Below are 14,940 nucleotides of genomic sequence, written 5' to 3'. Positions count from 1 at the left end.
ACAAAGCAAAAACAATATTTTTTAGCAACACTTTGTCATACGCCAGTTAATATGTACTCATTCTACACACACTTAAGTTCTAGGAAAAGTCAACTAATTTATGCCACTGTTGGTTAATATGTACAACAAAAAAATAGAAATATGTTTCTCTGTGACTTAGATTCAAGTTTAGACTTGAATCTAATCTTCTCTAAAACTGTAACAGCTAAAGATGACTTTATAGTGTTGAAGATGAGGAAAGTAACACCTGTTATAGCTGCGTGTGTGAGTCTGGACACTTCAGTTCACAAAAATTTAAACAAAAAGAAAGCATGGAAAAGTGTTTAATATGCATTTGGCTTCTGAGGAAGACTGTCATCTAGATGCAAGTAGAATTTAAATTTACACTTGATCCGTTACGCCCCACAGCCATTTCTTCCTGGGTGCACCTGGTCTTTTCCTATGACACAGGCAAGCATAGACATGTCAGAAATGGTGGCAAGCTTATACACAATACTCACATGTGCAGTCATATTCCTTTTGCATGTGATGGCTATTCAGTTCTACTGTAAATGCAGCATTTGTTCTTAATGTGAATCAGCAGTGAGAGCTTTTGGTGCCAGTGAGAATGTGTGTCAGCTGTGTTTGTCCCTGGTTGGTCAGTTAAAGGCTGAGAGAAAGCATGTTTGTGTCACTGCTCTCTCTGTGTGAATGATTTTTCTCTCCATGTTTGTGAATCAGAGTGAGATCCGTAATTTCGGCATGCTAGTAAAGCGGGTCGGAGTGATGCAGCAAGCTTGGATGAAATAGGAGCACAGAGAGGAAGATGGGTAAGGTTGGTTGAGGGATGCGTTTATTTTCCTTAAAATTTTTTATGTTCTCTGTTTCTCTTAGAGATGAACCTTAGGATGTCTTTCATTCTGTCACTCTTTTATCTTTAGCTTTTATCTCATGTGAGTGGCTCGCGTAAATTCAGCTTCCATCCTCACTGCAGTCAATTCACCTCCCTCTTCTGAGATCGACTGAAAGATGAAACGCAAATCATGTTTTTATGTAGTATATTTCCTATGTATAACCTCCATGCAGTTTTTTTTTATCCATCAATAGATTCCTCCTTCCCATCATCCTTTGCTTTGGAGAAAATGAGAGTTTTTGAGAGCAAGAGTTGCCTTGGTAACAATTTCTGCCATCTGTGTATGTTGTAAGGCAGCTTGGCAAATGTGTGTCGAAATAGACGAAGCGTCTCGAGTCTAAATGCTTCAGCTCTCTCCTTGTTACATTATTAAATAAGTCAGCAGAAAGACTTGAGGGTTACTGGGTTACAGACGATGTTGGAGCTGCCCACTTTCGGCTCAACTGATTTGTGTCAGTGCAGCAACACATGTATGACAAACTGTGCAGGAGAAATGGACGCCCTGAGCTGGAAACAAAGAGCCGATAAGTCATTATTAATTTAAATCCCTCTGTATTTGCTTAATCTTATGTGTCTAGGTTACTTTTTTCCAGCTCAGACAAAGGCAAAAATAGGTAAATATTTTCAAAATTATTTTATTTCCTTCTAAAAATGTCAGCAATCATTTTGTTAGCTTTCTTAGTCAAGTTGATGTCATGGTTTCTGAGAGCTCATTATGGTTGGAAAGAGAGAGCCAGAGACAAATCTTGTAGAGTTCTAATGGATTCAATGGAGGATTGGATGTCAGTAGGGAGCTTCTGAATTCAGCTGGTTAAAAAAGGAAGTGTTACATCATATTCTTAAAGCTTTATCAGGATATTACTCATGAAATAATAAGTTATTGCATAGCTGATCTAGAGCACATGTGTTCTCTTTTTAGTCCGATTATTACATTACTGTGTTTATCTATAGTACACATAATCAAAATAAAAGTAAGACTTGGACTTTTGCACATTTGTAGGTCTTTTGTAAATATTTTCTTTTTAGGATATTTACTGCAAAAGATTTTTTTAAATTTATTTATTTCAATGTATTGACACAGAACTTTAAAGAAGAGTTGTTACAGTGCTTCTCGTATAGACTGTACACTATTCTGAAATCAGTAACGTAATATTTATCCTGGTTTTGTGTTTTCCTACTTCAAATAAAATTGAGCAAATAAAATCCATTTTCAGTTTGGCAAGAATAGCAAGGGTGTTTTGACAAACCTGTGGTCCTAATTAATATTTTCTGTATTTAAATAATTTTAATAATAAATTTAAAGAATTTCCAGGCCTGACTCAGGCAGATACATTGTTGACAATGAGCACTGTTGCCTGAAATGTTTTTTGTCAGTTTGGCTTTCATAACATTGCACTTCTTTTGATGCAACATTTTGACAGTTTCCCTTTGCAATGTCAGTGCTCACTATGTTATGTAGCCACTGCAAAAACACATGAGACGGATATGGAAAAAGAATGAATGGAACCAAGACGTCGAGCTGAAATTAAGCAAATTTACTCCGGGCGCCAATATAGCAGACTGTTAAAAAATCCTTTTTAGCGGACAAAAACTTTCAGTTTGTAATTTACATGTTCTTTCTGCCACCAATCAACTGAAAGGTCCCAACATGAAAATTGGTGGATTGAAGTCGAGCCAATATCTCTGCTCTAGTTGGGGAAGTAGCCAAAATTCTGCAGCCACCATTTGCTGTAAGGCTAAGACAAGTTTATTCTGATAAAGAATAGATTTGTGAGGCTAGTGATGCAGATCATGGGATGTCTGTAGAAAACATTTTTGTTTATTGTACTAGTTTCTTTGTTCATCGAAGATTCTAGTGAGATTCTCCTGACAAGGGATTGCAATGCCTGGACAGACACATTTTCATGCACTGCATAGCCTGTAAGTGCACTCTAGGGAGGGCAACAGACTGATGATAAATGACCCTTATGTAAAAAAAGTGAAACCGGTGACTGGGGAGAGAGTAAATGTTGTTCCCAAAATAGTATGTTTTCCAAGGCGGTGGTGTGTCATGTGGCTCGGGCCCAGAGTGTTGTGTGGGATAGTTTTGTGTAACCCAGTTTTTAATACTGACTCAGTATTTTTTCCTCTGTTGTCTCTCTGCTTGTATTTTTCTCTCTTAAACAGAAAGTTCCAACAGCTCCTGGTCACGATGTAGACGGTGATGTGGAGATGAAGATGAAGATGCAAGGACTTACAGGGAGGAGGAGCAGTGACTGACACTTTCCTCCATTTCGCCACCTGGTGCACACTTATGTCTGTCCTGACGGGGCAGCTGGAGTGCTATGTCATCAACCACGCCCCCATCGGCCCAACCCTCTAAAAAGGGAAGGAAGCCGGAGAAATCAGAGGTGATGGCTGATTCACCGCAGGCCACCAATGAGGAACTTAGGAGCAAACTGATGGACATTCAGATCGAGCTGCAGCAGGAGCGGGGCAAGGTGAGGAGAGACATTGGAAAAGGCCTACAAAAATAATTAATAATAATAATAATTAGTAATGGGAGTCTATTACTATGTCACTATTCAATTCTGATTTTTCATGATCATAATTTGATTCAAATTAGATTAAAAACAATTCCTAATAATTTCTGCTTCAACCTGTCGGTATGCAAAGGATCCTCATGATCTACTCCAGTCTGCTTTACAAGACAGAATGGCATTAGTGTCTTTTTCACATTTATAAAGTTTTTATCCATGGTAAGATGGAATTGTTACAAGTTAGATCACATTAGTGCCACTATGGTCCATTAAGTGACCTTTAGTCTCTTGGTAAAGCTGTGGCACAGCTTCCTCAGTTAAAAACATACAGGAGGGTATTGTTTACCTTTGGCTCCACTGTATTTTGGCTCTGCCCATTTGTGGCTCTGCCCATTTTACATTTGTAAAATGCTTGATCTTCATTCTGCAAACCTTGCACACAGTGAAGCTCATGCCAAGCTTGGTCCTCCAGCACATTTGATTAAAAAAAAAAATAATTTTTTTGCCTTCAACGAAGACCAGTCTAGTTGAATGTCTCCTTTCATTATTGTAGTTTCCTCTTTGTTGTGGTGCTTTCTGCTCATGCATATGTTCTAGTACCAGCTGCATTTGACGTCAGTCTGTCGGCCTCCATTACAAAATGGAGGCCGACGGACAGATTTAATTTTTAAACTTTTAATCGCCCCTAATAATAAATAAACCATTTTGGTCTGATAGTTAAGAAGACTTCTAGTTCTAAGAACACCAAACCAACTTTCAAACTGGTGTTTTGCACAAAGTGAATTAAATAATGAGTTATGACCTTAAATCCTCCAATTTTCTCATCTCTGCACATTTGGGTGCTCCAGCTTAATAATGATCCCAAATAAACACCCAAACTGGTTTTGGAATGGATAAAGCAGACTAACATTATGTTTTTGTAATAGCCTGATGTCAGCCCTGTAGAAAATAATTATCTTTGTAAGTTAAATCTGTTGCAGGAAGCAAACTAATTTTTAATTATCACTTCCATAATACTTCCAGTAATCAGTAATTCTCTGTTTACTGTAAAATTATACTATTACCAAAATCATTATAACCTTAAAGTTATTACGACGTTCATTGCTATAAATATATCTAAATTTGTTACAGACACAGTAAAGCTGGAAAAGAAGCTCTGGAAAGAATAATTGCACAGCTTCCTTCTATCCTTATATAGCGCAATTTTATTTTATTTTTTTATTGATTCTCATGAAAATTGTGTTTTAACTCTTAGTAAAGCCAGCAGTACAATTACTGTAAACCACAATGCCAGTAAAGCTTTTAGTGGCTCTGCTAGTGAAGGCTTTTTCTCCTTAACCCTAACAAGAGCACATTGTCCACAGATGAGTCAGGGTTGTGCCATGAAGGACAGGCACTGAGGCAGCACATTTCCATTCAGGTTTTTTATCTGGCCAGATAAAAAAAAAAAAATTTTGTCGAAAGGGATAATTATAAGATGGTATTTGCTTAAAGCAATATATATATACACAGAAGTATAAAAGTAAAATTCTTTATAAAAATCCTTTCCAGAAATTTCTGGATGCAGAAGCCTGTTTTTAAACACAACAATCTGAAGCATATTGACAAGTGATGATTGGCGAGTGGTGTATTTCAGCTTTTTTTTGTCATCTGTTTAACCTGGAGAAATATCACTTAATCAGCCAGCTAAACTAGATTCAACTGGCATAACTGAACACCTTAATACTTGCTGTTAAAAATCTCATTCTCTTAGGCTATTAATGGTATATTTTTCTTCCCTTTCATAAACTCATTATAATGAGTAGTTTGATAATCAGTGATGTTTAGGTAAACCAAAAATCCTCTACATTGAATCTGAATTCATTGAAGCCCCTGAAAATCCCCAGCACGTACTTACAGCTTTGTTTATGATCCAACCTGGTTTTCAGTGTCAAATTCTGCTAACAATAACAAAAGAAAGTTCATAAAGGAAAGATGTCTTTCACTTCCAGGATCTCTCCCAGGAGGAAGGACTGCTTCTATATAACTATATCCTCCTACTGACATGCACACTCCCTTCATGATCTGTTTTTATCCTTCATTGTTTTATTTGGACAATGTCTGTAACCTCACATGACTTTTGTTTGCTCAGGGCGTTTGGCACATGTGAAAACTATGTTGATTAATTAAAGATGAAAAACAACTAAATAGATATACATGCTTATTTTCCATAGATGGATTTCACTCTTACAGCAGACATGTTTAGGACAGGCTTTCTCTTTACAGTTTAGTAAAGGTTATGGCAATTGAACAGTTTTTATGTTTGGGCTGCAATAGTATTGTTTTTGGTGTCCACTTTCTCACAGGTGTGTAAGCTCCGAGAACGTCTGCAGGAACAGCGACAGGCCCGGGAGCTTGAACAACACAAACATGCTGTAGCACTCACCGACCTGCGTGCCAAACTCCACGAAGAAAAACTACGCGAAATATCGTCTGCTCGCGAGGCTCTAGGGCGGCAGCATGAAGCTGAGCTAAGCCGGGCGATCAAGATCCGGGACACAGAGGTGCAGAGGCTGCAGGGACTTGTAAACGCACTGAGAGATGGAGCAGCTGACAAGCTTAAAAACGCCCTTCTAGGAGAAGCTCGGGAGGAGGCTAGGAGAGCCTTTGATGGGGAGAGGCTAAAGCTTCAGCAGGAGGTGGGTTCATTCATGTGTTCTGTGACAGAGAACGTTATATTTTCTTTTTCCTTCACAGTTTGTGTTTCTTTGGTTTTGGTGTTTTTTGTACTGACCACCAGTCAATTCTTAAACACTTTTGCGGTGTTAAGTGCCCACTTTTAAGTTTCTATAATTTACTCATTGCCTGTTGTAGTTCAGTGTGACTCCAATATGCAAGAGTTGTTATGGTCAGAAATGAAAATTTGTTATATTGAAAGAATTTCACTAAATGACAATCAGGACCACAATTATTATGATCACAGTACTATGTAAAGTCTGTACAAAATATCCAATTTTACTGCATTTTTAAAAATAATTTTTCCTAATAATTTGTCAATATATTTAGCTAATATACTTAAACTGATACACAACTCTCATGCACATGGATATCACATTTTTTATGTGCCATAAATACCTTGTTCAGGTCTAATGTGGGGATACAAATTATTGGTTTTCCAGAGTTTTTATTATTTGTTCATTCTCTGTGGTGTTTGAAATCATAAATGCCCAACAGGGTTTTGTGTAGCTTTGTTGGCTCTGTTTATTCAAGTAATTATTAAGTTACATGTACTGGGAATAAATGTGTGAATGTGTGCGGGTGTGTCAACATTCTTGCGATACTTCAGACACCTTTTGTAAATTTGTTGCTGAAAAACAGGAAGCAAGTTGGAAAGCTTGCCAAGCTATTGTTTTACTTTGTGTTTTCTAGACAAACAGAGTATTTACCATTACAGCATTTTAATGGGATGACAAGTGTTTATAAATATATGAACCTCTGTCTGGGTTGTTAATACTTTAACATTTTTTTTATATTAATTTATGTTTTAGATTCAGGAGCAAAAAACAGCCAGGAAGCAGGCTGAGGAGGCGTTGGCAAATGCTCTGCAAGCTGATAAAGCCAAAGCAGCTGATCTACGCACAGCTTACCAACAACACCAGGATGAAGTTCATCGCATTAAACGGGATTGCGAGAAAGACATTCGCAGGCTGGTAAGACTGTGTTAAAGAGGAAGAACATATAGACTCAGTGTGTCCAAGTTATGTAAATATTCAGACAATTTCTGGTAAATCCAAAATTAGAAACCGTTTAAATAATTAACAATAAATGTCCTTGTTATTTTACGTCACATTAGCTATGACCTTAGACGCCGTATGGAATCTTAGAGCTTGCAGGGCATGTCCATTGAACCAGATTACCATTCATGTTTACATGGACATGTTTGCTCTTTGGGAATAACAGTTAAGCTAACCTGCATATATTTGAACTAAAGGAGGAACCTGGAGACAAAACAAGAACATATAAATTTTTTTCACAATAAAAAATAAGCAATTGTGTAGCTATCTACACTTACTGTTATACTTAGGAATCCATGTTATCATTCCTACAAATTATGACACAAATGTCCTCCCACAATTCTCTGCAGCAAAGATTGCAAAGTTTAAAACAATTTTCCATCTTTTTGTTTAAAAAACAAAACACTTTGTCATAAATGACATTTTGTTTTGAAATTAACAAAACAAGTCTATCATTGCTAATTCTTAAAGGATTACACCATTAATTTTCAGTTATTTATTAAAGCTGTATCATCACTGTAATTTATTAGAATTAGATACTGTGCTATGAATAAAAGAGTATTAAACAGCCATATGATTAAAATAAAGCCAAAAACTCTAGCACCACTACTAACATCCTGATTCCTGTAGTTGTTACACTCATAATATGTAGCATTTGCACTTTTATTGTCCAACCATGTCCTGAGTATATTTGAATATCATCGAGAGTCGTCTCAAACTGACGTGTTCTGCTGATGAAGTTTAGTCCCAGTTTAGAGCTTATCTTTTGAATGTTGTGTGAAGGTTGGAGACCAATTGTCTGCTGTGAGTTTATATTCACCCTGCTGTCCTTATCTCCAAGAACAGAAGCCTGCACACCTGTGTCAGTTACTCATTAACAACCCTAAATGCTGCAGGACTATTATAACAGTCATCATTGTTAATATAGGAATGTTTGAGCAACAATAAAGGAAAGCAGAATGACTCATTGTTGCCAGATGAACACAGGAAACACTGGTGTTAAAGAACAAAATAAGGAGGGAAGTCAGATAGTTCACAATGCCGGACACAAACAAGGCTCTAAAATTAGTCAAAGCTAAAGCAAAAGTGTTTATGGTCTCTTGTTTTGCTACTTGTGTTTAGAATGGTCAGTGTGCACTTTATGTAAAAGTGAATTATTTCTTTATGTAAAAGAAAATGTAAGGTGGTCTGGGTGGATGAGTTGGTGGAGCGGGTGCTTTTATTGAACTACTGTTCAGAAATGGCCATTAGTGCTAAAACATTTTTAAAAAACTAAACAAAAGCATTAACAAGTCCTAAACAAAACTTTCTGAAACAAAGTGGTTTTTTTGATTCACTTTCTAAGAGTTTTGTGTCCCTGTTCAATGCTTTTCATAGATGGATGAGTTAAAGGCAAAGAACCGGGTGGTGTCTACTCTGGAGAGGGAGTTGGGGCTGCAGGCTGGCTATGCCCAGAAGCTCCAGCTTCAAAAGGAAGCCCTGGATGAACAGCTGGGACAGGTACGAGAGGCTGAGAAGTACAACCACGGCAGCCCCAAGCGAGAGGTGGTGCCTGGCCTGGGAGAAAATCCAGACCTGCTTAATAACCAGGTAGGAGTGCACAGACACACAAATAAAACCGTACACATGCACAAGCATTGTCAGCATTGTTAGGAAGAACCGTTGAATCACTAAACATTTTAGACCCTTATTGGTCATTATATTACCTTCTTTCAGTTCATTATATGAATCAGCACATCTGTAATATAAATGTTTAATGAATGTTTTTATCATCTAGGTGCAAAGTGTCTTTACGTATTGACAGAGTTGTCCCACCGTTCAAAGTTAATCCACAGTTAAAACATGCTTACCGTTTTCTCACACATTTACATTCACACCTTTAAAATGTCAACTCATCTTTCATCCTATCCTCCTTCCTGTCCACCTCCATTATCTACTGGCCTGCATGTGTCCCCTTTTTCAGTTGTTGTCTTCCTTTTCCTCCCCTCTCCCTCCTCCTCAACAGGAGGTGGACGAGCGGGACATGAGGAGATTCCAGCTGAAGATTGCAGAGCTCCACTCAGTCATTAGGAAGCTGGAGGACAGAAATGCACTTCTGGCAGATGAGAGGAATGAACTAGTGAGAAACACCCTTGCAGTTATATATACGATCAAAGGAAACACTTTCTTTATACATATTGTTTTGATAAGGTCCATAAATATACATGCATAAGAATGTGTATTCAAAAATGTGATTTTTGAAATCTGTATTAAAACATTTAAGTTTATTTTTAACCTTCCTGAACATGATGGGATTCTGAGTCAGCAGAGGTCAAGACTTAAGATTACTGTTTCCCCACCCTGTTTCCTTCCTCTGTTCAGCTCAAGCGGGTGCGAGAGGCAGAGAGCCAAATGAAGCCCATATTTGAGAAGAATAAACGGCTGTCCAAGAAGAATGATGACCTCTTGCAAACACTACAGCGAATGGAGGAGAAACTCAAGAACTTGAGTCGAGAGAATGCAGAGATGGTGAGATGACACTGTCTGAATTTTCTCACTTTTCCTCTTACTAGCTGAAGGTCCAAATCATTGAATTTAAGTGTTTTGGTCACTTCCATTTTCTCATGTTCAGAAAATCCAGCACCTATTCATGCAAACAGCTTTCATGAACATTAGTGAAAAAGCAGGTGCTCTCAGGAGCTTAGTGGATTCCAGTATTGTACTGGGACAGGATGCCAACTGTGCAGTAAACCCATTTGGGAAACTTACTACTAAATATTTCAGTCGACTGTAAGCAGTGTTACAACAAAGTGGAAGTGTTGGAAATGACAGCAACTCAATCATGACGTTCTGAGCTAAATAAAATTACAGCGGTCAGCAGAGTCCACAGAGGTCTGTGGCTTTCTGCAGAGTTAGCATCGACAGACCTCCTAACTTCACTCGGCCTTCTAATTAGCTCATAAACAGTGTGTAGAGCACATCATAATACAGGTTTTCATTGTCCAATACTTGCATTAGTAAGTATAATGCACACCTTTGGATGCAGTGGAGTGAAGCATGCAATATTCTACTCTTTAATTCTTATTTCTGATCCTATATTATAGACATTATGCTTTAAATATCTTATTTTATATTTTTATGACAGATTTATTATGCTTTTTTTGAGATAATTACTATGAACACAGTAAAGAAGTGACAAAACAGTTATTAAAAATGTATCAATTGTTTTGGGAGTGCATCTGTCACTGCCTACAGTCAGAATCTCACAACCACAAGAGCTGCTCTAAAAATAAAACTTAACCATTATTAAATGGGCTACTTCTCTAAACTACTCTAAGCAGTGTAGTTATACTGCCACCTATAGGGGTTTGTTAACATCATCAGTCAGAGTTTTATGTATGCTATAATAATCTCAATTTTTGTACACTTTTCACTGCTAATAGTCTAATAGCAAGAAATTCACCTCACTTTTCTGCTTTTGAGTTCCTCATTCAGTCTGTGATCATTATCAGAGCTCTTTTCTGCCACTCAGTGAAATACCATTGTGAACCCTAAGCAATGACGTCACATGGATAAGCTGCATGATTGTATTAATGGTATTAGAAGGTTTTTTGTCCAGTAGGAAACAGGCCCTCTAGTGGCAGTTAAAGGAACGGTGTAAAACCTGATTTGGCTCATGATTCTGTCCCCAGAAGGAAAAGGCTTCTTCCTCTCGGCCACCCTCACAGCACCAAACCACTCAGCCTCAGTTAAAGCGACCAAGTTCCTTGACGGACCTTAGCCACGCCCACGAGGAACAGGAAGTGGAGTTTCTCAAGCTGCAGGTTGCTGAGCAACGTGGCATTATTGAAGAGCTAACACAGGTTATGTTTTACTGTCTTTCATTTATTTAATATGGTTAAAATGAACTGGTTTAGCAATATATTTCTTTATTTTTATACATAACAACTTTTTGTGATGTACTTTTAATTTATTCTCCATATGGATGCATTCATTCCATCCATATTTTTAGATGTCATGTAAAAAGTTCAGTGCATGTTCGTTAACTTTAATTCAATTTGACCCACTTACCCGTGTTAGAGAGTAATGGGCCGCACTCCCAAACCAGTTAGTGTTTTGTGCCCTGACTGAAATGTGACTTGTTTCTACTCTGTTATCAGCAGTGAATGTCTGTTTTTAAAGGTTGCTCTCCTTTGCCCTGTTCTTTAAGTATCTTTCAGCACAAAAAGTCAAACAGCTATTTTCATTTCACTGCCTTGTAGTTTGGGAAATATTTAATTAATCCATTTTTATTATGTATTGTATACTTATGAGTGGCCATTCTTTGATTTATATCCAGTGTTGTCTGAGTATGGAGTCAGATTTTGACAAAATTGTTGGTGTTTTTTTTTTTTTTTCAGGAACGTGAGCGATTGGTGATGAGCAAGAAAAACCGACGGAAAGCAACCAAACTGCCCAAAGTATGTTTTAATATTACTTTACCACAGCCGTAAGCCAACACTGTGTCACTAAGCAACTATCCTATCTGTGGCTGACAGATCCTTTAAGTATTTCTTTAGCTAGTACTCAGTGTGTGTTTCTGACTAATTAGGCTCCAGGGACAATAGAACCAACATAAGGATACACTCCTGCTTGAATAATCTTCACAGCTGAATAAAAATTATTTTAGTCTTTTTTTTCAGTTTCGGTTTATTTATTGCTGTTTAGGAAATCAAGTATGTTTTTCTTTTAAAGGAGAAACCAGGTAATAAGGGTTTTTGATTTAGGTAAAGCTGTTGGAAAATTTAATTGCTTTGACGTGCATGCATATGACTGGGCTTGTTTGAACTAATCTGTCAAGGGACATTTCAAAGTCACAGATCCTGCTGGGAGGAGGAGTCTCCTGCTGCATTGTATTTTCTCCATCTCTCCTCACAGATAGTATTTTAGCTTGAACAACTAGACAAGAGTTGGACACAGTCGCTTGGATTTTTAGACAGAAACTTGGACCATTGTGCAAATTTTTAGGAATATAGAACACATGCCTAATATTCCAGGCAAGGGAGAAAAACCCAGCTACTGACTTTTGGCTTTTTTTTGGAGTGGTTTGACAGTAGCCAGAAGCTTCATTGTCTGTTTTTCCATTTTGTGTTGGAGTGTGAGAAAAGCAGATTTAATCTTTCAAACATCACTGAAGCCTTAGACAGCATTCAGAGTAGCTGCTGTAGTCCAGGAAATAACAGATGGCTTCTGGGGACGTTTCGTTTTCCATTTAGTGTTGGTGCTGTCGTTTTGGATCATGACCGAATACATCCTTCTCATCCTCTACTTCTCCTCCTTCATTTGTCTCTGTGCCTTAGTTTGCCTTTATTTTTCTGGTTGCCAGGAGATGACTTATAAACATGATGGTAAGAACAGAAGTTATGCAAGTAAGGATTCAGTTTGTCTGATTTGCTAGAAATTATAGTTTTGAATGAACAAAATATGAATAAATGGATAGAAGTTGCTGACAAAGACATAACATGTTTTGAGAGATTTATTCACAATATAGATTCTCTCTCATACTTTTCCCCACAGAGGCATGTTGTGGAGACATATTTTGGATTTGACGAGGAATCAATAGACTCTGAGACCTCATCACTTACGTCTTTTAACACTGACCTGACTGACCGCACACCTGCCACACCTGAGGAAGATTTAGAAGAGGTAATTCTTTGTCTGCCTCAAGAAAGTATTGTACTCTTCAATTATAACAACTGATTGAAATATTGACAATGGTTCGGTTCGGGGTTCTCATGGTATATTCTTAATAAAAGTACCACGGTTTCATGGTGTCGCAGTATTAATGCAAAAATCTAAATAGACTTTAGATAATATATAATATAATAAAAATATTACAGGTGAATCTGTATTCCTTGTCAGTTCCTATTAGTATTTTTTCAGCCAGCTGATTATCAGTGCACAGCAATATCTGGGGGATTGTTACCTTACTCTTTTTCTGGCATCTGATTAAAAGCATAAATATTGAAAGAATGTTTTAGTAGTTTTAAACCTTGGCCCACCTTGATAACTTCCAAGAAAAAGACATTTAAAATTTGTAAAATGTGTTTATTTGACCCTTGTCTTTTTATGACAGACTGTTTCCCGTGAGGAGTCAGAGCTCCATTTCCGTCAGCTCACCAGAGAGTATCAGGCTCTGCAACGAGCTTATGCTCTCTTGCAGGAGCAGAGTGGGGGAACGTTAGATGCTGAAAGGGAGGCCAGAGTATGTATCTGCTTTTTTCCCCCCCTTTACTGTCTTGATTTGTAGACATACACAAAACTTTTAAATTCTGCTTGTTCTCCCACAGACACGTGAGCAGCTCCAAATGGAGCTCAGCAGCTGCCAGGCAAAGATTGTAGACCTGGAGAAGGCCCTGGCAGAGAGTGGACAGGTAATAAAGACGGGGGATGGGGACAGGAGCCTAGTGGTCCTGCTCTTGCTGGCCCTCCTGCATGTCTGTTTGGCTGCTCTGCTGCTGGGAAGGCGTTATGTTGACCAGGTGTTCCGCCGACTCTTGTGATAACACCTCCTGCATGTTCTGAGCTCTGTGGCCGCACGCTCTGCTTGTGGTAAATTGATTTGAATCAGTTTTGAGTTGATGAGGATCTCAGTGTCATAGTGTGCTAGTTTGCATTGTTTATGAAACAATCATGATAGAAGAAAATGCAAAGGTCATTTAAAAAAAAGTTAGTTATTTGATGTTCTATACAACAGTGCACTACAAAAACAAAAAATCAAGATGTCTAAATAAAGTTCATTATAAAAAAAAACCTAAACAAAATACTTGTTTTTCTGCATGTTGCATGTTCCAATGTGGCTTGATGCAGCTCTGTTCCTCCGATTTGCTTCTCTGCTGTATTTCATCTCAGATTGCCTTCTGTTTCTCTCTTGCTGTGAACTCTTGTTGGATGCAGCTCTATTTTCTGTTTTCACAAGAGTGGGTTTTCTTCGCCTGGATCAATAAACTGGTGTTACTCATACTCCGCTCCTGTCTTTTTGTTGCATCTGCATGTGCCACTCAGATTTAGCTGCGATGGCACTGAGCATAATGTTTTTGTTTTGTTGGGGATGTTTGCTGACATCTTCGTTCATTACACTGAGTCACTGGGGACATTTTAATCCCTCTGCTGCCAAGTTCTTTCTTGCTGATGTTGTGTTTGGTTGTTATGGCAGGATTCAAAGTGGGTGGAGGAGAAGCAATACTTGATCAGGACCAACCAGGATCTGCATGAGAAGGTAGATTATGTAGTCTACAATCACTTATCTCAACATAAGTTGTTCAGTTGATGATTCTTTTACTGAGGATTATTCTTCAGTAAATGCCGCAAATTTCAGAGTTTGAGTAGCAAAACAAACGCTATACTGTAATGTGGCCTTACTTTAGGAAAATTACCTCTGATTTTTGTAGAAATCTTTTCTTTTCCTTTCTAAAAGCAGCTTAAGACCTCACTGGATCAAAGAGAAATTGTAATTAAGCTCTCAAAACAAAATAATTAAAATAGAAAAGAACTGCAAGAACTTCTTACCATCTTTAAATTTGGTTTAACTTTTAAACTATTTATGTTTATAAGTAAATGGTTTTGTTATGAAAACCTTTATCTGCCTTGTTCTGTAACATTTCTGAACCTTTGTGTCTGTAGATTTGTGCACTGCAGCAGGCTGAGTCTCGGCTGCAGGCTGAGGTTCAGGACGCCAGGGACCAAAATGAGCTGCTTGAATTCAGGGTGCTCGAACTGGAAGTAAGAGACTGTCCCT

At 37.9% G+C, this 14,940-nt stretch overlaps 1 protein-coding gene across 2 annotated transcripts in view; it reads left to right on the top strand.

Moving 5' to 3' along the window:
* The window catches only part of jakmip1 (janus kinase and microtubule interacting protein 1), a 40,626-nt gene that overhangs the window by 5,548 nt on the left and 20,138 nt on the right, over positions 1-14,940 (top strand). For both annotated transcript variants that reach the window (XM_044126356.1, XM_044126357.1), the window contains exons 2-14: positions 3,059-3,372; positions 5,757-6,089; positions 6,939-7,100; positions 8,562-8,774; positions 9,190-9,303; positions 9,546-9,692; positions 10,856-11,026; positions 11,564-11,623; positions 12,720-12,848; positions 13,279-13,407; positions 13,493-13,576; positions 14,359-14,421; positions 14,826-14,924. In XM_044126356.1, the coding sequence (XP_043982291.1) occupies positions 3,217-3,372; positions 5,757-6,089; positions 6,939-7,100; positions 8,562-8,774; positions 9,190-9,303; positions 9,546-9,692; positions 10,856-11,026; positions 11,564-11,623; positions 12,720-12,848; positions 13,279-13,407; positions 13,493-13,576; positions 14,359-14,421; positions 14,826-14,924 (1,860 nt within the window). In that variant the 5' untranslated portion in view covers positions 3,059-3,216. The remainder of the gene's footprint in view (positions 1-3,058; positions 3,373-5,756; positions 6,090-6,938; positions 7,101-8,561; positions 8,775-9,189; positions 9,304-9,545; positions 9,693-10,855; positions 11,027-11,563; positions 11,624-12,719; positions 12,849-13,278; positions 13,408-13,492; positions 13,577-14,358; positions 14,422-14,825; positions 14,925-14,940) is intronic.

Source organism: Gambusia affinis, linkage group LG09, assembly GCF_019740435.1.
Source record: "Gambusia affinis linkage group LG09, SWU_Gaff_1.0, whole genome shotgun sequence".
Classification (NCBI taxonomy): domain Eukaryota; kingdom Metazoa; phylum Chordata; class Actinopteri; order Cyprinodontiformes; family Poeciliidae; genus Gambusia; species Gambusia affinis.
This window is presented reverse-complemented; position numbering and strand designations above follow the sequence as displayed.